The sequence below is a fragment of the Sturnus vulgaris genome, chromosome 7, assembly GCF_052056855.1.
Source record: "Sturnus vulgaris isolate bStuVul1 chromosome 7, bStuVul1.hap1, whole genome shotgun sequence".
Classification (NCBI taxonomy): Eukaryota; Metazoa; Chordata; class Aves; order Passeriformes; family Sturnidae; genus Sturnus; species Sturnus vulgaris.
This window is the reverse complement of record NC_142249.1, coordinates 25411024-25432612: the sequence shown is the minus strand read 5'-3', so window position 1 is coordinate 25432612 and position 21589 is coordinate 25411024. Positions and strand designations below refer to the sequence as shown.

The following is a 21589-nucleotide window of genomic DNA, read 5'->3' as shown; positions in this document are numbered from 1 at the left end:
GTGCTTTCAGGCAGTGACCTCTCAGTTCTTCAGAAACAGGAGAGCTGGTAGGGTTAGAATTCGAGAACACACCTCTCATCCTCACCTCTGTCTCGTCCCCAAAGCATCAGAGCCTTCCAACAGCTGGATCCCAAGTCCTGCTGCCTTGGGGTGCCCATACATCGCATCCTGCTTTCACAGGGTGATGAGTGGGGCATTGATGGAAGCCCTGTGCATATCTCCCAGTCCCTCTGAAATTTTAAAAGCAAGTCCCCAGGGCTCTCTTACTGCTACTATAACTGTCTGGCTTTTAGCTGTTCAGCCTCATTAGAGTGATGTCTTCAGCATAATTCTGAATGTGCTGCTTTGATGGGTAAAGAAAGACTAAGTGCTGGATTTTCCCTCTCTTTAAACTTCGTTTAGGCAGTCGGGGTGTAGTTTTAAACTCAGTGTAATTAATGTCTTATAAAGCTGGAGTCAGCAGAATATGTTGCACCCAGCAGTTCTCCAGGACGTGGGTTTCTTCCCTCCCAGAGCATAAAATGCCCCTGGAGCCTCTGCCTTGCTTCAGACATACCTAAGGTTGACCTGAAACAAAGCACATTGCTTCAAAGCCCTGCTGATAGATTTTAGTTTACTTTAAAGGCCCCACAAGGCATGTTAGTGACACAGAGGTGAAGCTGAGCATTAGTGTTTCTTTTGTTAAATTAGCTTTACCATTTTGCTAGGTCTTATGATTCTTCCTCTACAGGAGCTGCTGTCCAAAACCCCATTATCTTTTTACTCCCTAAGTTATAGTGCTTGCAACACATTTTTGCATTCACTCTGTAGTTGTGAATATTCTGTTCCTTAAAAGTGTCCAATCCTTTCTTTAACAGTGGTAATGCCATGGCTCTGCAAAATGAGGTTCCCCTGCCAGCTCTTCCCACTGGAATAAAATGTTCCCTGCCTTCAGTTTCAAATGTACTGCTGTTTGTTTTCATGGAATTATACCCTCTTCTTGAATTAAATGGGAAAAAAAAAAAAGGAAAAAAAGGAAAAAGACCCACCATGTATTAATCTTTTCTCTATCATGTCTCCTACTAAAAGGATGGCCTGGATGCTACATTTGCTGTTTAGAGGTCTGTCTTGGCAGCCTATTTCTCTTGAGCTGTTGAGGTCTTACTGAGGATGAAATTAGTGATGCGTCCAATGAGATGTGTTTCAGGGGTTTCTTCCATTATGTTTTGCCTTGTTCCTGATAATTAGGAAGGTGGAGTGAAGGAGCATCCTTCATCAGTGGTCAGATTAGCTCCTCAAAAACTTCTCTTACAGATGACACTGGGATTTTTGGTTTGAATAAGCTCTTCATGTAGGCAGAGTAAGAAGAGTGTAGGCCTTCTGGAGATCTTCAAAGAAAGAAGGTTTGATGAAGTGGCTTTACTGGTTTCATCCTTAGACAATCTTTAATGTTTCAGTCAGCTGTCTTGAACAGTGTCCCATGCTAGGTACTTCAGATCAGATAGTAAGAAACCCCTCAGCAGATAGCCAGGAGACATACTTGTCCAAAGCTTTCATAACTGGAGAATAGCTTGTTGTGAAAGATGAATTTATCTTCTCTTAATTTTCTTTGTCATAGATACAACTCATTACCAGAGACATGGCCAAGCTGTCCTCTGACTTTGCAGGTTTTTGCTCCTTGATGACATCACTGAAAAAAACCATGTTTTGCCAATTTTGAATTCATTTGTGTTCTACCCTTGTAGTTTTAACAAATGTCTCTTTTCTTGTGCTGGGAGCTGAGGACACTTTGCTTCTCCTTATGCCCAAATCTCTGTGTACATCTGCTTACATCTTCTCTATTTCAGATGAGTTTTGGGGGATCAGTGTCTTCCCAGTGTCAGGCTCTGTACCATCTCCAGTTCTTCCTGGGGTGCAGCCCGTGCTGCATAGGCTGTGCTGCTGCTGTAGATGGTTTGACCAGAGATGTTTCTGTGTTAGTCTGTATCCCAGTATCCCAGTCCTTGTCAGTGGCCCCTCCTTGCCTTCTTCACCTGTAGTTGGATATTGAGCAGATTGATCCTTTGTGCTGTCCTCAGGGACTTGTGTGTCCTTTAGCCCTGTCAGTGCTGACAGGGCGCAGATCTGCAGCCTGAAGGTTGGTCTCTTTGCCTGTAACACGTGTTATTTTGTGTGTGGCGTTTGAATGATGAACTGTTTGTCCTTGTGCTATCTCTGTAGTCTGCACAGCTCTCTCTGTGGTTCCTTCTGGCCATTTCTGGGATCTGTCCAGTTAAAGCTAGGTGCCACAGGCCCATTCTGCTGCCTGCTCCTGGTATGTACTCCCAGCACCTGATCTCTCCAGCTTTTTCTTTCCCTGGTGGTCAGTCACACCCCAGCTTTGCACAGGTGTGCTGCTGTAGAGGTGGCTGAGCAGGAAACCTTTCTTTTGCACAGCCCATGCAGGAGCTATGTATAGCTGCTGTCTCCATTGGCCCCTCTGACCTTTCAGAGAAGGACAGGATCCCATCTATCCCTGATCAGCTGGAGCTGGTGGACAAAGCAGCATGGGCTGGGCCACTTGCCTCTGCACACTGCTGGGGACAGGCCTGTTCTAGTGATGCCAGGGAGATTCTCCAAGGGCTGCTGAGGTGACCTCTGGATCAGGAGCGAGGGGCTTGAGGGCACTGGCCGGCAGTCTCCCACGACATTCCCTTGTCCTGCCCTCTCTCCACAGGTTATGCCACTCTCCAGGTTTGCTGGGTGCCTGCCGGTGAAAGAGAAGGGTTGATATTTTGCCCAGGCCCTTAGGTCCTGAACCAAAATGGCAGCTGGAGAGTCCCCTCCCGTAGGAGATGTCTTCATCGACTTGCAGCAGGTGAGGTGGGAATCCAGCAGCAGCGGGGCCGTCTCTTCCCCAGGGCCGTGCTCCTGCCGGCTGAGAGCGGGACTGGTGTCCTGGCAGGTGCTGCATAGGAGACACAGCTGTGTTTACCGGGGACAGGTCTGCACCAAGCGTGCCCCGAGGCTGCCATGTCCCTGTATCCTCTCCACACAGACAGCAAACTGTGGCCCAGAAAAGGCCAGAGATTGCTCTGTGAGGTCTCTGTGCCTTCACATGCCATTGGGTAGGGTACCCAAGTGCCAGGAGGAGCTGAGCAGCTTGAAAATAGACTATCCCCATTTAGACTGGGCTTGGGACACCTGTGCTAAGGTGAGAGGAGAAGCAGTCTTACCCACAGGTACAAAGCTGCTCCTAGTCCACAGCTAAGAACAGGGATGTGAGGAGATGGATCTCTCCGTTAAAGCTGCCTTGCTCCCTCTTTCTGCCTAGCAGATTTGTCACAGTTGGGCCTCCTTCTGTTTCCATGGAAACACGGGAGTCCACAACAGCTCCGCACTGGTATTTCGGCTATATTGATGGAAAATTTTACCAGCTGCAGCTGCTCAGGAGAAAGAAAGAAAGAAAGAAGGAAAGAAAGGCCAAGGGACACCTGGTGATGCTCATCTCAGGGCACTTCCACCAGCAGAAGGCAGAGAAGTTCCCATTGCCTGAAACAGGAGGAAAATGGGCAGAAAAGCCTGAAGAAAGCATTAAAGAGGAACAGAGAGTCCCTAGGTGTGTGGAGGGGAGGTGGAAAGGCACAGGGTGGTCACCGACCCAAGGACAGCTCACCAGAGCAGTGATGCTGTTTCCCAAGGGGAAATACAGAGGAGGTCTAAGAATGAGAGAAATGGCAAACTGGGCAAAGGGAAGACCAAAAGGCAGCAGTTAAATATGAGGAGAGAGAGATTCCAGCCAAGCAAAAGCTATGCATTTCCTCTGATGGGAAAAACAGGCACTGGCAAAATCTTGCCACTCAAGAGAGGTGTGGAGGACCACTAAGGTATCCCTGCAGAGTGCGCTGGTCTGTTCTGGCACTTGGTTTTGAGCAGAGCTGTGCCTCTATGTGAGAAATTGTGCCCCAGGCCTGTTGTACGGAGCCTGTGCTCCTTAGCAAGATGGCGCTATTGGAAGGGCAGGAAGATCCAGAGGGCTTTAGGGGTCTGCCGTGTTTGATTCTTACCTGGCGGTTTCTGTGCAGGGCAGAGATGACGCAGAGAAAGCCTCTCCTGGTGCCGAGGACGATGAGGACTTGGATAAGACTTTGTCAATCGAGAGATTTGGGGACCTGATAAGCAAGTCAGCATCAAGCAATCTGGAGAAGCAAAGTCGCAGCTACAGTGAGAGAGATTTTGAATGTATGTAGGTTTTGAAACATTGTACCCCCTTCCACCCTTACCAGCAGCCCTCACTCAGCCCCATGTGCTCTGCAGCCTTGTGCGGGGACTGCAGATTGTATTAGCCTGCTATTCACTTCCTTCCTCCAGAGTGTTCCCAAGGTGCTATGTACACACAGTTTAGCACCAGTGCCCACGGCCTGTTTCCAGTCTGTTCCTGTTTCCTCTGTCTCCACAGGCATAGCTACTGCACAGCCCACCCAGCAGTGTAGCTCAGCCCGGGGTGTTTGCTCACCTCCTAGACCAGCCTCTGAGACCTCTGCAGCTACTTCCCCAAGTTGAAATTTTCAATTTAAAACAAATTTTCTTCTGCTGCAAAGAAACATACAAATATGACCAGAAGCCAGGCTGTCTTCCCCAGTCTGAAAGCAGATGGCTCCAGTCAGACATGCCTGTGTATTTCTGAATAGCACTCAAGAATGCATTTGAGCTTATCTGATCAAAGAAAGGAGCTGCAAAATAAAAATGGGGTGTGAATTTAAAGTGTTGTAGTTATCTCACCTGAATTCATCTGAGCAGCATATCTATTCCTCTAACTGCTCTTTCATGTTGAAGGCAACTGGTCTGCCCAAAGTCACTTTGGGTGTTAAATGAGAATGTACCAACAAGAGTGGCCATAAGCTATTGCTTGGTGTAGGTGAGTTATGTTACTCTGTAGTAACATCAGTGAAGGGCAGGAAGAGGCCCCTGTCCAGCAGCCTGTTTGTGTGGCACACACGTGGCAATGGTTGGGAGATTTTCCCCGTCTGTGGCTCTCCACAGTCACATAATGCTTCTTTTCCAGCTTGACTTTGATGGGATACAACCTTGGGAACTTTATGTCCCAAGTACATCACCAGGCTGTTTTCTGCTTGGCCACTCATTTCCAATGGCTGTTATAAAAGCTTGCTGGTAAATTACCATAGTGCACCTCAGCTGCTGGTTTTTCACGTGTATCATTTCTCTACAGAGGCTCCATTCAAATAACACTTCCCATCTGGGCTCACAGTCACTCGTGCACATGGCTGCAAGGTGCTGATAGCTTTGCTGTGGGTTAAGTTCCTATCCTGTGCCCATAGGTCCTACCTGCTCAGAAGCTCTGCCTGTGTGCACAGGTGTGCGGGTTGGCTTGGAGGACATGGATAATCTGCTTGAGCATGCATGGCAGAAGCTTTTTGAAAATTTGACTAGAGATTTGTACTGTTTGGGGTTGGGGTATTTTTCCTTATTAATAGGAGAATCATTTTTCTTTTGTTGGAATCAAGCTTGTTTTCCTCTGAACTACTGATTTATTTCTGTTGTCTAGGACTACATCAACCCTGGTTATCAAAAGTTTTATGCAGTTCATATTCATAAAGCTGAAAGGTCTGGTTAGGTCATTAGACTTTCAAAGATAACATACCAGCCCATAGAGGTGAATGTTCTCTAGGCTTAGAAATGTTTCCTGCTCTAGTCGAAGCCAGGAATTCCTAATATGTAGGCTCTTCCTTCTGGGCTCCCTATCCAAATTACTTTTTCATATCTCTTGTATCAAGTTCACCAAGAAATGTAATCAGACATCTGGGACACTAGTTTGGCAGTAACTTTCCATACAGGCAGGCAGTGCAAGAAAGGAAGCAAGGAGGGAGGGTAGGGACTGGATGCACAGGAGGACAAGGAGGAAGAAGAGGGAGGTATGAATCCTTTTGTGTTTGAGAGATGTGTGTTTTTCCCACCTCCAGACCACCTCTGTGGAAATATGATCAGTTGACACGAGGAGGGTTGAGTGCAGGAGTGAAGAGAAGAGCAGTGCTCCTTCTTCTGTGCCAGATCACACCCATCACTGCCCTTCCCTGCAGCTAAGGGAAGTTTCCTCCTGATCCAAAACATAAATGTTTCTGTCTTGGGCTGAGGTGAACAAGCCAGAAAAGAAAAGATGGGCTGTGTCCTCACCAGCAGCTTTGTGCTGTTGAAAGAGCAACGTGTGTATAGTTGTGGTATTCCTTGCTTCTTATATTAGGAATTTGTTCCTGACCTATCTGTGGCATGCTATGGAAGTACAGAAGCAGGACAGGAGGGTCTTTCTGCCACATCTTGTGAGTGAAATAGGGTACACCCAGTTAAGTCAAAGAAAAAACACTTTTCAGAGAAAAGTGTTTATAAAGAGCCCAAACTCGTTCCAATTTGCAGACGTCTGACCATTCTAAATCTCCTCTAATCTTGCCACAAGCTGCTTCTGAACCAGGGGGATGTGTGAAATATCCCTGCTGTTCCCAAGGGGGGAAACAAGGGAGAAAAGACTTGAGAAACCAAAGGAAAGGAAACATGACAGCAGAACAATGAACCTGCCTGGCTCTCCCAGGGAGAAGGTTAAAGCCTACATTGAAAATGTCCTTTGAAGGTATTTTTCACTATAAACAGATTTTGCTGCCATGTCACAGGAAAGCTGGGAAGGAACCAAATCAAAACAGACTGGAAACAATTCCTCAGGAAGAGCTGCTGAGCAACACCCCCATGCCAAGTGGCTAGTGCCCCCCTGATTTCAGCCTCTCCAGGTGCAGCCCCAGGACCTGCGCATCCTGCAGACTGTCCGTGGGAGGCTTTGTGCCTGCAGCTAGCCCTAGCAGCAATGGCTTCTCTTTCTCTTACAGTGGAATGCTGAGCTTACCCTGTTCCCTGCCTGGAGCATTGCCTTTGTTTTGGAGTGAAGGCTCAGAAATGCCCTTAATTTCTTCTCATGCTGTAATTCCCATGACACCCAGGTCAAGCCTGTATGAATTTCTCTTTGTAGATTAGTTTAAAGAAAAGTCCTTCTGCCCTGTTTCTTTACCCTGGTTTTTAAAAGACAGCCTCCTAACTAAACCTGAATTTCAGAGGCTGGTAGACACATGCCCTCAACACAGAGGCTGGTAGACACATGCCTGGGATGTGACTTAGGTTGCATCTACACTGTTGTTCATATAACTGTGTAGAAGGAACTTTCTGTCAAAGCCTGGGGGATAAATAAGCCACATCTGTTCAACTCAAAGAAACATTATGCAGAAATCACTATCATTTAGACTGGAAAAGACCTTTAAGATCATCAAGTCCGATTGTAAACCTTACACCAAGTCCGCTACTATGACATGGCCTAACCACTAAGTAATGTTCGTAGAGAGTTTGTGAAGGGCCCAAATCATGCTTGTTTGAGGATGCAAGGAACATTTCCCCATGTTTAGGAAGGGGATGTTGCCTGTGGCAAGTCACTGCAGCTCTGCACAGCCATGCAAATGGCTTTTGGCAACACGAGGAGAGGAGTGCTGCCTTCCCCAGGGCAGTGCAGCTGTGTTGGGGTGGTTTGGCACTGCACAGGGGCCCTGTCCCTACCTTCCCCAGGCTGGACACAGCCTGCCACATCACTGAAAGAGCTTTGCTATGTCCCTGTGGGCTGGTGGCTCTCCTTGCCCTTCCTGGCCCTTGATCTTCAGACCATGCTGTTTCCTGGAGGGGCGCCTGGCAGGTTCCTCCCAGCCTCTTCCTGCCCCTGACTCTCTTTTTCTCTCTCAGTCCACCGCCAAACCTCGCACCACATCCATCATCCCCTTTCCACTCACCTCCCTTCTGCCCTCAAGTTCCAAAAGAGGCCACCTCGTGCCAGCAGGAGGAAAAAACGGAGGAGGAAAAAGAAGAAAACCTCAATACCTCCCTCAGAGGTAACCCCCACCATCCAGGAAGAGGACGAGGAGGGAGAAGAAGAGGAGGAAGAAGAGGAAGAAGAAGAGGAAGAAGGAGAATCTGAGGCAGAGGAGGTCCAGGAGAAAGAAATCTCTGCAGAGTCTGAGGCTGAAGCTCGTGGGAAGGACACATCCCCTAAGCTGGAGTCCCCAAGCAAACCAAAGGCAAGGCCAGGGCATGCCTGTCTGGATGGGGCTTGGAGTCTGGGGGGAGGTTTTAGGAGGGTGCCAGCAAGTGTGCTGATCAGGGATAAGAACTTGTAGCTGTGCAGTACTGTGGGAAGAGTGTTTTTGTCTGCCTAGCAGAGATGGCCACCAAAGGACAGTGACAGGTAAGTCATTGCTTGATGTGGATGCAGGGGTGGTTGTGCATGGGTGTTTTGGGGCTGTAAGACCCATGGGGGAAGATCAGTATATCTGTCCTTAATGTTTATAGTATAGTGGAGGGCTCAATATGACCAGTCCCAGCGTATGGGGCGTGTGGGGGAAGTCATTGTGGCCCATTCTGGGGAGGATCTGTGTGCCAAGGATTGGGGTGGAGGCTGTCTGCCTGGCTCTTGCTGTCAGGACTGTTGTCTTTGCAGTTCACCGTTGGCAGCGATGAGGAGGAGTCCAGCAGTGCTCTGGCTCCCGCACAGTTCCGTGTGGAGGAGGAGTGTGGCATCCTGTCCCCCATGCCTCGCTTTGCTGACCTGCTGCAGGACAAGGGCCCTGCCTCTCTCCACAGGTAGGTGAGCGGTGCCAAGCTGCCTGCTGCTCTCCCCAGCTCAAGGTCACTGCACAGAGTCTGTCCCCAGGGGTACTGGCTGTGCTTAGCCCGAACTTGCCTTCTGAGTCAGAAGGGACATGGGCCCCAGAGGGAGAGTATCTGTGAGCAAGAGGGCTGCTCTCTGATGGGATGATGATTCCGTGGTACTCCTGCAACCTCCCTGGGTCCATGGGATCCCCATTGTGCAGGGTTATAGGCACTGGGCTGCACACCTGGATTAACCTTCCTCCCAGCTAACTAGTGCTGTCATGCTGGGCTGCAAGCTGGGAAGCCCCAGGAGGGGACCATGAGGCCATCAACTCAGGGGTAGGTTCCCGATACTGGGCACAAGCTGATCCCACTCTGTGGTGGGGAAGAGGAGGAGCAGAAGGAGCATCATTCAGGATTTGCAGGAGATGACTCCTTGCCCTGCTCCTTCTCAGGGACTTGCTGGTCAGGCCTGGGCCATTGGACCCCAACCCCTGAGGGCCACTGCCCATTCTCATTCACCCTACTTACTATTGTCAGTTTTTCTGGTTCCTACAGCCCCCCTGGGCCTCGAGAGCGTCTGTCACGTGGGTGGGAGAAGCGCAAGGCCTGGGGCCAGGTGGCGAGTGGGCAGCGGGTCACGTATGACTTGAAGGAGAGGATGTGCATCGGCAGCATGACCACCCTGGAGAGTGCAGCGTACCAGCGCGTCCCCACAGACGAGGCCGAGGCCCAGATGCTGGCATCTGCTGACTTGGATGGCATGAAAAGTGAGGCTTTTCAACACTACCTGCATGTGTCCCTTTGTCCTGTGCTTCTCTTGCTCTCCCCTAACAGCCACAGCACCTGCTCCTCACCTTCCTGTTCCCCAGATCCTTATTTTCCAGCAATGTCTCATCTCTGTCAGCTTTGCATTGTCCTCAGCACTGATCCTCATATTTTCAGCATCTCTACTCCCACCTACCCCATGGATGCCTGCTCCTCCACCCACTGCCCTGTCCTCTCCAGTTCAGGGTTCCCAGAATTTCCCTGGGACCCAGCTCTCTTCTTTCCTGACACACTTTCCTAGCGATCAGCCCTCTCTGTGACACACTGCAAGCTCTGGTATTGGAGAAAACCTGAGACGAGGAGCCTCCCCTCTCCTCTGCTCTCCTGGCAGAGGCAGCTGCCTCCTCTGGAGCGCCTCAGAGGGGGACTGCCCCTGTGCGTGGCAGGAGGACAGAGAGAAGAGACGTCATGGAAATGCACGCTCCGGCCCGAGGACATGGAGAATTCAATAGGTTGCTCTGCAGGCTGGAGAGGGAGGGAGACACCAGAGGGGAGTGAGGGAGAGAAGCAGTGCTGCACACACAGCCTGGCCATCCCCGGGCCACGGGTGCTGCATGCCCGGGCATCTGGCACAAGACCCCACGGAAAAGCGAGGACCCTGCTCTGGAGGAGCTGGTGGGGCAGCCTCTCACAGAAGCATCCCTGGGTGGAGCCAGTCTTCCTGGAGCCTCATCAGTCCTCGGGGCTGCTGCAGCCGGCACCTTCATGCCCCGTGAGCAGGGGAGCGAGGCACTGGGACCGGCCTCAGGGCTGTGGTGAAGCCCCCCGGGGGGGCAGCTTGCTTTCCACACGTCAGCCTGGCTATCCTGGCTCCTCACCTGAAGGCGTGTCGCTCATGACACCTGACCCCTGACCTTCACAAGGACAAAATGACAGCCCTTCAAGAGAGAGAGGAGCCAGCGAAGGAATCAGAAGGGGGCAGCAGCCCGGAGGTAGTGATAAGCACCTGTATTCGCAACTCACTCGGCTATGAAGACTTTGATGAGTTTGCCTTCAATTTTGAAGACTTTGATTTATGGGAGGCCATCAGAAACCATCTGGGCTACCCAGGCGGGGAGCCCACTTGTAAGTACTAGAGCAGTAACTCCATGGTTGCAGCTGTAGATCAGAGCCCCCAGCTGCAGTGCATAACCCCCTCCTGTTTTTGTTGTCTGTACCCTCTCTATGTCAGGTTAGTCTTCTGGTTTAGAGGAAGTACAGTCAGCCCCACTGTGTGTCTGGGGACACCAGAGGAGCTGCCTGATGTCTGTGTAGCAGTGTCTCTGTGAGGTCTTAGTACCGATCTGTGTTGTAGTGCTGAGGTGCTTTCCTGTGTGCCTCTTGCTCAAGCAGCTCCAGAGGCAGCTGCATCTTGCTGTTGGTGCTTATCAGGATGTGGCCCATGCCGTGGGCAGAGAAAAAGCAGCTGCTCTGAGATGTGTATAAGGACAAAGATATTTCCCCTTCCATTTGTAGCACAAGGTGACAGTGTGCTGCTGCTCTATTTGCTGGAATTTGAGTCGAGGTGCGGATCTGACAGTGGAGGTGGATATCAAGTTCTCAGCTCTGCTCCATACCCTAATTGCCCAGAGAAAGAAAAATAACCTAGTCTTTGTATCTGCGTGCTTGAGCATGGCTGTGAAACTACCTGATGGCAGGCTCACTGGGATGTCTGGAAGGGGGGGAAAGAGGAAGGAAGAAAGCAAGAGTGGGAAAAGCAGAGAAGGAGAGGATAGGAATCATGAGAGTCAAGAATGTCTTCCTGTTCTCTGCATCTGTTTCTGTCACATCCCTTGCAGAGTGATCTCTGAACCATCTCGGAGACCAGGCAGAAAGCAGAGCCTCACTCCCATTTCTCACAGGGGTTCTTCCTTGGTACATGATGCTAAATGTGGCCCACCTTGGTAGTGACACTGTTCATAGCCATGGCTCATGGTTGTCCACATGTCCTCATCTGGATCATGTGTTAATTTTTCAAGGGATTTTAGGAGAGCACATGGGAGGCTGATGTCCCAGACCTAGCCCACTAAACAGCTTTACACTGAAGAGTGGGAAAGCAGTGATTTTAACAGGAGCTCAGGATGCCTCGGTTCGGCTTCTGCCTCTGCCACAGACTGTTTGATCTTGAGCAAAAGACTTAATTTGCCCTTCCTCCCAGTCCCAGCATCATGTTCTCTTTGTCATCTGTTCCATCTTTACAAGCCTTCAGGGAAAAAATGTCTGCCTATGTGCTTCTGCAGGGACCAGCAAGTGGGGATTAGCTTCTGGCTGTTACAGTAACAAGTCTGCTACTTGTTACTGTAAATTGATAGCGCATATAATAGTAGCAAAGTTCAAAATAGAAACCTGGAGCAAATTGATCCCATCAGCTGCCCAGGCTGAATGAACTGTAAATTAAAAGTGTGAAGAAATTGTTCCAGGTTCACCTTGGAAAACATGGCTATTCTTGAGAAGGTAGAAGGGGCAGATCACTCTGCAAGGTGTGATAATGCATCACGTACAAAGTGGGGAAATTTGGCTTTCTAGTAGTTAACACATTCATTGATTGCTACAGCTAATACTGCAGGTGCACTGTACAGTCAACTCTTAATTATTTCTGTATAATGAATCCACATTGTGAATTAATCCTGCAGAGAGGTATGGCAGAGTCAGACATGGCCGAGACACCAGAGTCTGTTTTGTGCAAAGCCAGTTCACTTTCAGCCAGTGCCGCTTGCCCCAGCCATTCATTCCATGGCAATGCCTCTTCCAAGACCGACTCAGATCCAGGAGGAATCCATTTGCTTTTGAACAGAATGGAGTCCTCGGTCTCCTTGCATTCTTTTAAGTGTTTGGAGCATGGGGAGTGCTGGACCTGGACACCTGGTTGGTAGCAGAGATAAGCCATCCCTATCACACTGAACTTAGCATCAACCGGGAGAGATGGGCTCTGTGCAGGACAGGGCAGTTGCTTTTGCCAGAAGCCAGCATAGGGCTATGTCTTACAGGGTGTTGATTAGCATTTCATTTAGTCTAGTTTTAAATATTTTAAGAACCTGAGTTTAAAATCTTTTTACATATTTCAAGAGTCTGAGTTTTAAGTCCCTTTTCTTGCTATAACTTAACCATTGGGGTATATGGGCAGTGTGCATTATCCCTGTGATGCCAGGATAGCAAGTTGTTTTCTAGTACTGATACAAATACTCTGATGCCTCTTTCTGGTCTTCCTTCATGTGGATTGAGGGAAATGAAAGGAGAGGAGCAGGAGCTATGGTGTAAATTGAAGGCAATTGCCTGCTAGCAAAGGCATTCTTGGGGAAGACTTTAACCAGTGCAGTCATATTTGTCATATTCATATTTAAGCTGGTGGAAAAGGAATTTGTTCATCTGAAGGAATCTGACTGTGGGAGCTAATGTGATGAGATTGTCTTCTGGAAGAGACTGTAAGAGATGCTGTGTGGGAGGGTAACATACCAGTTCATTGTAGTGGAGCTACCATATTGCTCTCTGTCCTCTGATGTTGTCACAGTCTTCACACTCAGATCCTGGGGAGCACTGAAGAGGAGCTACAGCAAGAACAGTACTCCCTGGGGAGTTTGGCTTCAAGCAAGGACAGACCTATGCCCTGAGCATATCACCCTTTGGTCTCAGTCTAAGATCCTGTCATGAATAAGGACCTCACATTTTGGTGCTCTATTGAGCTTGACTTTCATTGCGGAGAGCACCAATCTGACAGGACACAGAAAGGGTCTCCGTAGAGCAGCCTGGAGCACTTCAGCTGGGTTCTGTATGGGACTCCTAAACCCAGTAGTTCTCCTACATTAAGACCAGGTGCCCACCCTGCTCCTATGAGTTGTATCCTCCAGCTGGCATATCAATAACCACAAACACTGCTAAGGAAGAGCAGCAAAGCAGATCTCTCCTTAGTCTGCTGTAGGTAGGGCTCTGGAGATGTGCCTTCATCGATGCACTCTGATTCCTGTCGCTGGAGGTGCTGTCAGGAAACGTGGCTCCTTGCTTTTTATCTGTCCTCCAGCCATTTCTGGCTGTACACCTGTGGATGCTTTCTAGGGCTGTTGTTGAAGAGCACTGTGTAATAAGTTGTCATCGCTGTGAGGAAAGCTTGCTGAGCTGTCTTGCTGGGCAGAGTGTACTCTGCCCCCAGTTTTCCAGTGAGAAGGAGACTCAGTGTGCATAGGAGAATCAGAAGCTGCAGGGATTGGAGCAAAGGTGCCAGATACCAAGATCGTCTGCCTGGTGGACTGCTTTTTTATGCATGAGCTCATACTGAGTGTGCTGAAGTGGTTATTGTGCATGTAGGAACTGAGAAATCCGTGTGAAACTCCATGGAAGCCCCACACGTGCCTGGCTCCCAGAAACGTTCGTAGTGGTTATTGGGTAGTTATTGGCTCCTATTGACATTGCAGTGCAGTAAGTGGAGCAGGGAGGAGTCCCACCATCAGTAGGACGTGCATCAGCAGGGCAGCCAATGGGGGAAAATGCCCTGAGGCTCAGTATTGATTTATTTTATATTTAATTTAGCGACCCAGATTTCCAAGGTGCAAGGCCATGGTATGCCTGGCCTGATGCTGGGTGTGTCTCTCCATGCCAGAGGTGTACAGATATTTTTCTGCAATGTCAAAGAGACCATTCAGACTTAAAACCCTGTGCTTTTTACTGTCTCTCATACCCTGAAAGCTGCAGGTCTTGAAGCTAAGTTCAGAAAGATACGTGCAGACAGAACATTCACCCCAGACAATGGAGAGCTGCCCTTGCTCTGCCAGGGAGAAGACCATGGCATTGTCTTACAAGCATGACCAGCAAACCTCAGTGGACCAAAGCTGAGCAGAAACCCTGACTCCATAATCTAGTTGGGCAAGCCTGCCCATCCTGTAAGGAGGCTCTGAGGCTTTCTACATTCCTGTGGGTTCCTGTGGGTTGTCCATACTGAGAAAGATACACTTGCTGTCTCTGGGTAGTGTCCAGGGAAATTCTCCCTGGCAGACTGTTGCCCAGGTGCTATTTCTCTGGCATTGCAGAACATCTGGCATGGTTGTGGCTGCATTTTGGTGGGCACTGGCTAGCCAGCAGCACGGTGATGGGTCTGTAGAGCAGCCTTAACAGGCATTGTTAAGGCTTTTAAGGGAGGCTTTGCCTCAGCCAGACAGTCTCTAACACAGACCTTTCCCAGGGCATTACAGCAGCACTGCGGATCATCCAGAAGCAGCAATAGCTCTGCTTCACTGCCAGCCTCCAAGCCAGCCCCAGGCTGTAGTGTTATCCTACAGTCTCGTCACACAATTAAATAAAACAGACATTGATATTTCCTTATGTCTCCCAGACCAGCAGCTAAATATCCTTCCCTTTCACTGCCCTTTGTCATTGCTGAGCCCCAGGCCTTTGCCTGGTGCAAGAGGTGAGGCCCAGCCAGGTGCCTGCCTTTGCTGTGTGAGCGCAGAACTGTGCAGGCAAGGCTGCGGTTTGCTTTTTCTTGGGGGAATATGGGGAGGATTCCCACACCACTTGTTTGGGTACCATGAGTAAAAGCTTTTGTGATGAAGCCTCAAGTGTTTGCACAGCCTAGGAGGAAGGCTTCTTTGTGAAAAGGTTAGCTCACAGACATCTGGAAAAGATGAAAGTAGGCAGATGAAGCAGGAAGGATCTTCAGAGTTCTGGAGGATGATGGTGAGTTCTCCAGATGTCAGACTTTGGTAGCCTAAGTTAATGAGAGAAGGATGTGCTTGGATGTGTTTCCCTGCCAGACAGTGTATATGCACTAGACAAATTGGTGGCCTTTTTTTCTTTCCTATGTCTTCAGGTCACCGCTTTGAAGATAACCCAGGAGTGAGGAGGCATCTGATGAAAAAGCCATCTCGGAGTCAGATCACCAGGACAAGCAAAAAATTAGCATCAACACCATCTGTCAAGAAAAAGAAGAAGAAGAAGAAGTTGGATAGAAAGCCCCACGAGGTATCCATGTGCTGTCCTCCCACACTTGTTCAGAAGCCATAAATCAGGACTAGAAACATGCAATTTATAAAGTGATAAATGTGTTTCAATATAATTAATTCTTTACATGACCTTGAGGATGATATTTCAAGCTATTACCTGTTATCAGGAGATACAGATCAGGAAAATAGATTTTTTCAATATAAGTGGAGATTTCCCTGAAACCACAAAGCTTTGACCTTAGGAGAAACATTAAAAGTCACAGAAATTGTGATGTTGTTATGGAAGTTGGCAGCACAGTAGCCTCACTATCTTTGGTAAGTGTGGGAAATTTAGGGGGAAACTAAGAATAAGGCAGAGGACAAAATTACTGTAGTTTGGTAGAAAGGCATGCAACATTGCATCATTCTCTCCTTTCTGCCCATACCATGTGACTTGGAGCTTTCTGGTTCTCCATGTGCTGATGGAAGTTCCTGCCATGCTGTCAGTGATATTTATCTTGGCTACTTCTGTGCAGTAAACCTCTGGTTAAACTATGTCAGGTTCGTTCCAGTAGCGTGTCTGTATACATCTCATGTCCTCACTGTAATCCACACTAGGTGTTTGTGGAGCTGAATGAGCTTGTGGTAGATAAGAACCAGGAGATGCACTGGAGGGAGACAGCCCGCTGGATCAAGTTTGAGGAGAATGTGGAAGAGGATACAGCAAGGTGGGGGAAACCCCATGTGGCTTCACTGTCCTTCCGCAGTCTTTTGGAGCTCAGGAAGACTATTGCCCACGGTGAGTGAAGAAGAACAGTCCAAGGTTTGTCTCTTGTTCTAGGACAAGTTTTACTGGCTAGCTTCTGTCACCGTTAGGTCCCTCACTGGGGGCACAAAACAGTGTCTGTGTCCAGGCTTCGTGTAGGGTCTGTGGAGACAGACATCCTGCTGCCTGTTTGGCAGGGTTTGCATTAGCCCAAGGGTGCCTGTGTTGGTGCCACGCTCTGCTTCACTGGTCTCAGGCACATGGAAGCTGCAACACCCAGCTGTGCCTTGGCCAGCAGGTCTTGGACCCATCTTTGGTGTGGAAAGGCAAGTTTCAGGTCAGAGTGGGCGACTGAAATGAAAGGAGATACCAGAACTACCACTGCACCTTGGAGCTTTTGGGCTGTCTTGGGGAAAGGGTTTACAGAAAGGACATGGGGCACTTGGATTTGGGCATTTCTCAGCTGAATCTGTACCCCAACCAAAGCCTGGTTCCTGGTGGAACAGCTGTGTCCTCAGAGTGCGAATGCAATGGGGAGTGTTGCACTCTAGGAGCAGGGCTCTTCCCCTCATTGCTGGCAGGTGCCGTCCTCCTTGACTTGGAGCAGACCACTCTGCCTGGCATTGCTCACCTTATGGTGGAGACCATGATCATCTCTGACCAGATCAGGGCAGAAGATCGAGCCAACGTGCTGCGTGCCCTGCTGCTGAAACACAGGTGGGTGGACACGGATGTGGCCTCCCAGGGCCCAGGGGTTATCTGTGAACCCCAGGTGGCAAGGGAGGCAGGTCCCCTCATGGCCACCACTCTCCCCCTCAGCCATCCCAATGATGAGAAAGAGGGCTTCTTCCCGAGGAACCATTCCAGCTCCAGCATGAACTCCATCGTGGGGAACCACCATCACAACCACACCACAGACACGTGTGTGCCCCTCATGGGGGAGGAGCGCATTGAGATGGCTGACCCCAAGGCCAACGAGACTGAGTGCAAGGAGGTGAGGGTGATCTGGGGGGGTTACCGTGTCTTTTTGCACACTCTGGGGACTGCTACTGGCTGACAGCAGGCCATGGCATCCACCTCTGAGCCCCTTTGTGGGGAAACCTTGTAAGGTGAAGACTGAGCTCCCTGGATCACCTGGAGCGCTGGAAATCAGCCGCTGCATTGTGATTTTGGTACCTCATTTTGCCTATGCACTGTATGCAGATGTCTGCTTGAGCATGTAATGGCAGCAGCAGCCCTGGCACTTGCAGGGTGGCCTTTACTGTGAGGGTGCCTTGCTGTGAAGCAGGCATTGGGTGTGCAGCCAAGGCAAGCCCAGCTGCATTTATGCCAGTGGGATGCAAGGCTATGTAGGAGACCAAAGCATGGGGACTTCACCCTTACTTATTTGTATTCTTTCCTGGCAGAAAAACCCACATCTTCATAACTCCGAGGGCCATCGTAAATACTTGAAGCTGATGGAGAAAATCCCTGAAGATGCAGAGGCCACAGTGGTCCTTGTGGGTAAGAAGTGGCATGTAGAGTCCCCCACTGACTAGTGCAGATGGTGGTGTGGCCCCAGCTGTCTGTGCCCTCACTCCTAAGGGATATTTGGTCATCTCATACAAGCTCAGCTGGAGACTGAGTCTGGTAGACTCCCTCCTTTGGTGATGGTTCATGTTCTGTTTGTCTATAGCAAATATATGGCCTGCCAGGGTAGTTCTTTTCCTAAATTAAAAAAGAGGTTGATAGACGCTGCTGCTGGGAGCTGGGGCCCAACTTAGTGGTGGAAGTCCTGCCAGGCTCACAGAATGTCTGGTTTTGCAACTCAAAAGTACTTGTGTGGTGCCTGAGGGACTGATGGCCAAGCCATCACCCTGCCCTTTGGCCATTGCTGCTCTCTGTCTGGCCTCTTTAACACCTTGCCAGCATCTGGGCTCTGTCCCTGACCAGTGTTGGCTGCTGGCTGTGTGTGCCAGCAAGCTTTGAGTTAACAGAAGCAGGGCCTGGCTGGTGGCAAGGTCTCGGGTATTGACTGTAGCACTACCAGGACATATTTCTCTGTACATGAGGGCTGTGAGCAGGCAGGCTTGGTGCCTTCTGACTGCAAGAGTATTCCTTCTTGGCACTTTGCTGGCATTAACTTCTCAGCAAACCCTGCTATACTACAAGCAAAGTAAATGCCATTGTCTACCCAGTAGATTAAAAGCTCAGGCAAAGAGGCTTGGCAGCTCAACCAAACTATGCTTAATCACGATGAGCTCAAATCACGTTCATAAATGCACTTTTGAGGTCTCAAATAACTAAACATTGGCTTGTTTCTGAGCTAAGGCTATGTCTTGGGATTTGCTTTGACTCTCAGAAGGCCCAGATTTGCCAGCCTGACACAGAACACAGCTCTTTGCTGGACACAGATGGCAGAAAGATCAGTAATATGCCAGAGAAATACCAGCATTCAATAAACATTTGTGTTCAGTATGTGAAGGAAGCTGCTGGTGTGCTGGAGGATGCAATCTGTTAGGAACCAAGGAGACTGCCAAGCACTGATGAGATGCAGACATTGTAAAACAAAATGTGCAGTTTGCACCTATGAGTCTTTAGAGCACTGACTTACTTTTCTTTGAAAAAAAAAGTTTAGGAATACAGGGAACATATAAGGTAACAGAAGAAGCTCGTAGCATCAGTGCTCAAGGAGGGAAGAACAGTGAGCCAGTACCTATAGGCCGTTTAACCTGACATCCTTCTCGGCCAGCATAGTGGCAGAGCTAATATGGGATTCAATTAATAAAGAGCTAAAGAATATGAATGTAATTATTGCCAAGCAGTAAGGTTTATGGGAAATAGGTCATGTCAAGCAAACCTGATTTCATTCTTTGATGAGATTAGAAGTTTGTTTGATAAAAGTAACATGTAACATTTACTTTCCTGAGTGGAAAACAAACTTCCAATTTAAACTTAGCCCCTTATAGTGTAAGTAGAGCCACCTGTAAGGAATTGAGAATGAGCTTAACTGGGAGGCTAAAGACAGTAGCACTGCTTGTGAATGATCAGTGAAGCCCTTGGAGCAGTCCTCAGTATGAAGTTCAGTGCCGTGTTCATGGTCTGGAGAAAGTACATGACTGCAGGGCTGGTAGGAACCTCCAAAAGCCTTGTCTCTGCTTTTAAATGCAGCCCAGTACAGCTCACTCCAGTTATTAACTCTGTTCCAAACATTGCCCCCTGGTAGGTTGTGTGCAGTTTCTGGAGCAGCCAACCATGGCCTTTGTCCGACTAAATGAGGCCGTCTTCCTGGAATCTGTCTTGGAGGTCCCAATTCCTGTCAGATTCATCTTCGTGCTGCTGGGACCTAGCCAGGCCAACATGGACTACCATGAAATTGGCCGCTCAATCTCCACCCTCATGTCTGACAAGGTGAGGAGCCCATGGGCAGTGATGCTGTGAGGGAGCTTTGCTGGCTCCTTAGAAGACACTCCTGAGATGAGAGCTGTGCAAAGACTCAGGTGGGGTAGGCAGGTATGAGCACCTGGGATTTTTAAGATTAGCCTGGCTTGGCCAGGGTAGAATTCTCCAATGCAGAGGAAAGAGTAGGACAGACACTGACTTGGTTGGGACAGACTGGGCTAGGCTGGGTGAGGAAAGGGACCATGTGTAAAAGCAGAAGAAAAAGATGACTCAGGGTTAGAGGAGTGATGTTCAGTCGACATTTCACAGAGAGGTGGGGAGGCTGAGTGATGCCTGTGGCCATGGCACCTGGCCCAGACCACACTGACAAAAAGATCCAGCAGTTTCTGGGGACTGTTTTCAGATGTTTGGAGGAAGCTTTCTAGCTGAGTCCCATGGCTGGGGCATCCATGCAGAGGAGGACATCCATATAGGAAAGATGAGGAGGCAGGAAGGTTTTTCTGCCAAGCAAAAAGTCTGTCTAGATGGCAGTGAAATTTATTATCTTGGTAAGGAATTAAATGCAAAGGAAAGACAATCTGAGCATCTGCTGAAAACATTCAGCACAAGAGCATGAGAGGTTCACAGGTCCTTCCTGCTGGTGCCATGTAACTATAAGCAAGTTACAAACCTTCCTGTACTGCCACTATTGCACAACTTTTACTGAACTAGAGACTAAAAGGCTCGATCAGAAAAAGTGCATTAGAGGCAAGAGCAAGATTGAAATATTCTTTCCCTGAAGTTGTGCAGGGCTCAGCTGAGAATGTGTTTTTAGCCAGAAGAGGTGAGATGTTGTTCCAGCTTCAGTGCTGTGTTTGTGGGCTGACCTCATTCATTTGAGTCTCTGCTCCTCTTGGTGGAAGAACAGAGCCAGCTGCTGCAGCCGAGGCCGGCCACAGCAAGGTTACACAGTCCTGGCGCCGTGGAGAGAGTGCAGTATCATTTACATTGAAGCTGTGGCTCCAGGGAGTCTGTGTGCTGCAGGGACCTTAGCTGTCCCCTACCTCCTTTACAGGCTGTTCACTCATTCATCATCCTCCAGCCTTTTCTCTGGAGACATGTTCCAGAGGCAGTGCAGCACTTCTACCTGTGTGCCAGCACCTCTCTGCCTGGTCTCCTTAGTCCTTCCTTGCTAACCTGCTCTTGCTGTCAGAAATATCTCCCCTTTTCTGCCTAGTTTCCTTTGCATGGCTTTCCTTGTGCTGTAGATGCCTATTTTCTCGCTCTCTTTCTGTCTCCCATGTGGAGATTCCCAAGACTCTCTTATGCCTTCTGCTCAGGTCATGGTTCTTGTGCATTTTAACTGTGGTGCTTTAGGGTTCTACCAGCTTCTCCCTCAGAACAGGAGGTGGGATTCAGGAATGTGGGTCACAGAGTGGCAGTAGTGAGACGAGTAGTGGATGGAGGAGCAGAATGTTACTCTAAAGGTCACAGCAAGCCTTGTCTTTCCAGGCTGTAGGTAGCTGGATGTAGTCTTGATCTGAGCCTTCTCCCTCTCTCTTTTTCCCTGACCCTTTTCCAGCACTTCCATGAGGCTGCATACATGGCAGATGATCGTCAAGACCTCCTCAATGCAATCAACGAATTCTTGGATTGTAGCATTGTCATCCCCCCATCAGAGGTGGAGGGGAAAGACTTGCTCAAATCCATTGCCACCTTCCAGAAGTTGCTGCTGAAGAAGAGGAAGGAGAGGGAGCAGAAGTCCATGAAGGAGGGGACTGCTCAGGAAGCCAAAGGTCTCTCAATTCACGTTTGGGCAAGTTTGTGCCTAGTGCCTTGTGTGCCCCAGTGGGTCCTCTCCTCCCAGAGCCCAGCAGAGGGGTGAGCAGGGCCTGGCTCCTGCAGTGGAGAGTGGGGAGCAGTGCAAGGGGAGCAGGACAGTTACTGTGGACAGTTCTGGTGGCTGGGGACAGCTGGAGGCGGTGGGATGTGCTGTTGCAGGGAGCCCACCAGGCTAGTCCTGCTCTCTCAGGTACTGGGGATAGGGACAGCCCAAGGGCCCAGCTGTGTTCCTTGCTGAAGCCCTACCCTCCATGCACCA

The 21589-nt window shown here is 49.4% G+C and overlaps 1 protein-coding gene across 2 annotated transcripts in view; it reads left to right on the top strand.

Annotated features, from left to right (window-relative positions):
• The window catches only part of SLC4A3 (solute carrier family 4 member 3), a 33619-nt gene that overhangs the window by 2260 nt on the left and 9770 nt on the right, over positions 1-21589 (top strand). Inside the window, exons 2-13 of one of the 2 annotated variants that reach the window (XM_088168152.1) lie at positions 2696-2836; positions 4044-4200; positions 7744-8075; positions 8495-8637; positions 9205-9416; positions 15251-15402; positions 15981-16161; positions 16710-16845; positions 16948-17122; positions 17535-17631; positions 19334-19518; positions 21071-21284. In XM_088168152.1, coding sequence (XP_088024278.1) covers positions 2783-2836; positions 4044-4200; positions 7744-8075; positions 8495-8637; positions 9205-9416; positions 15251-15402; positions 15981-16161; positions 16710-16845; positions 16948-17122; positions 17535-17631; positions 19334-19518; positions 21071-21284 — 2038 coding nt within the window. In that variant the 5' untranslated portion in view covers positions 2696-2782. The remainder of the gene's footprint in view (positions 1-2695; positions 2837-4043; positions 4201-7743; positions 8076-8494; positions 8638-9204; positions 9417-15250; positions 15403-15980; positions 16162-16709; positions 16846-16947; positions 17123-17534; positions 17632-19333; positions 19519-21070; positions 21285-21589) is intronic. The other variant, XM_088168153.1, reaches the window with a different exon arrangement.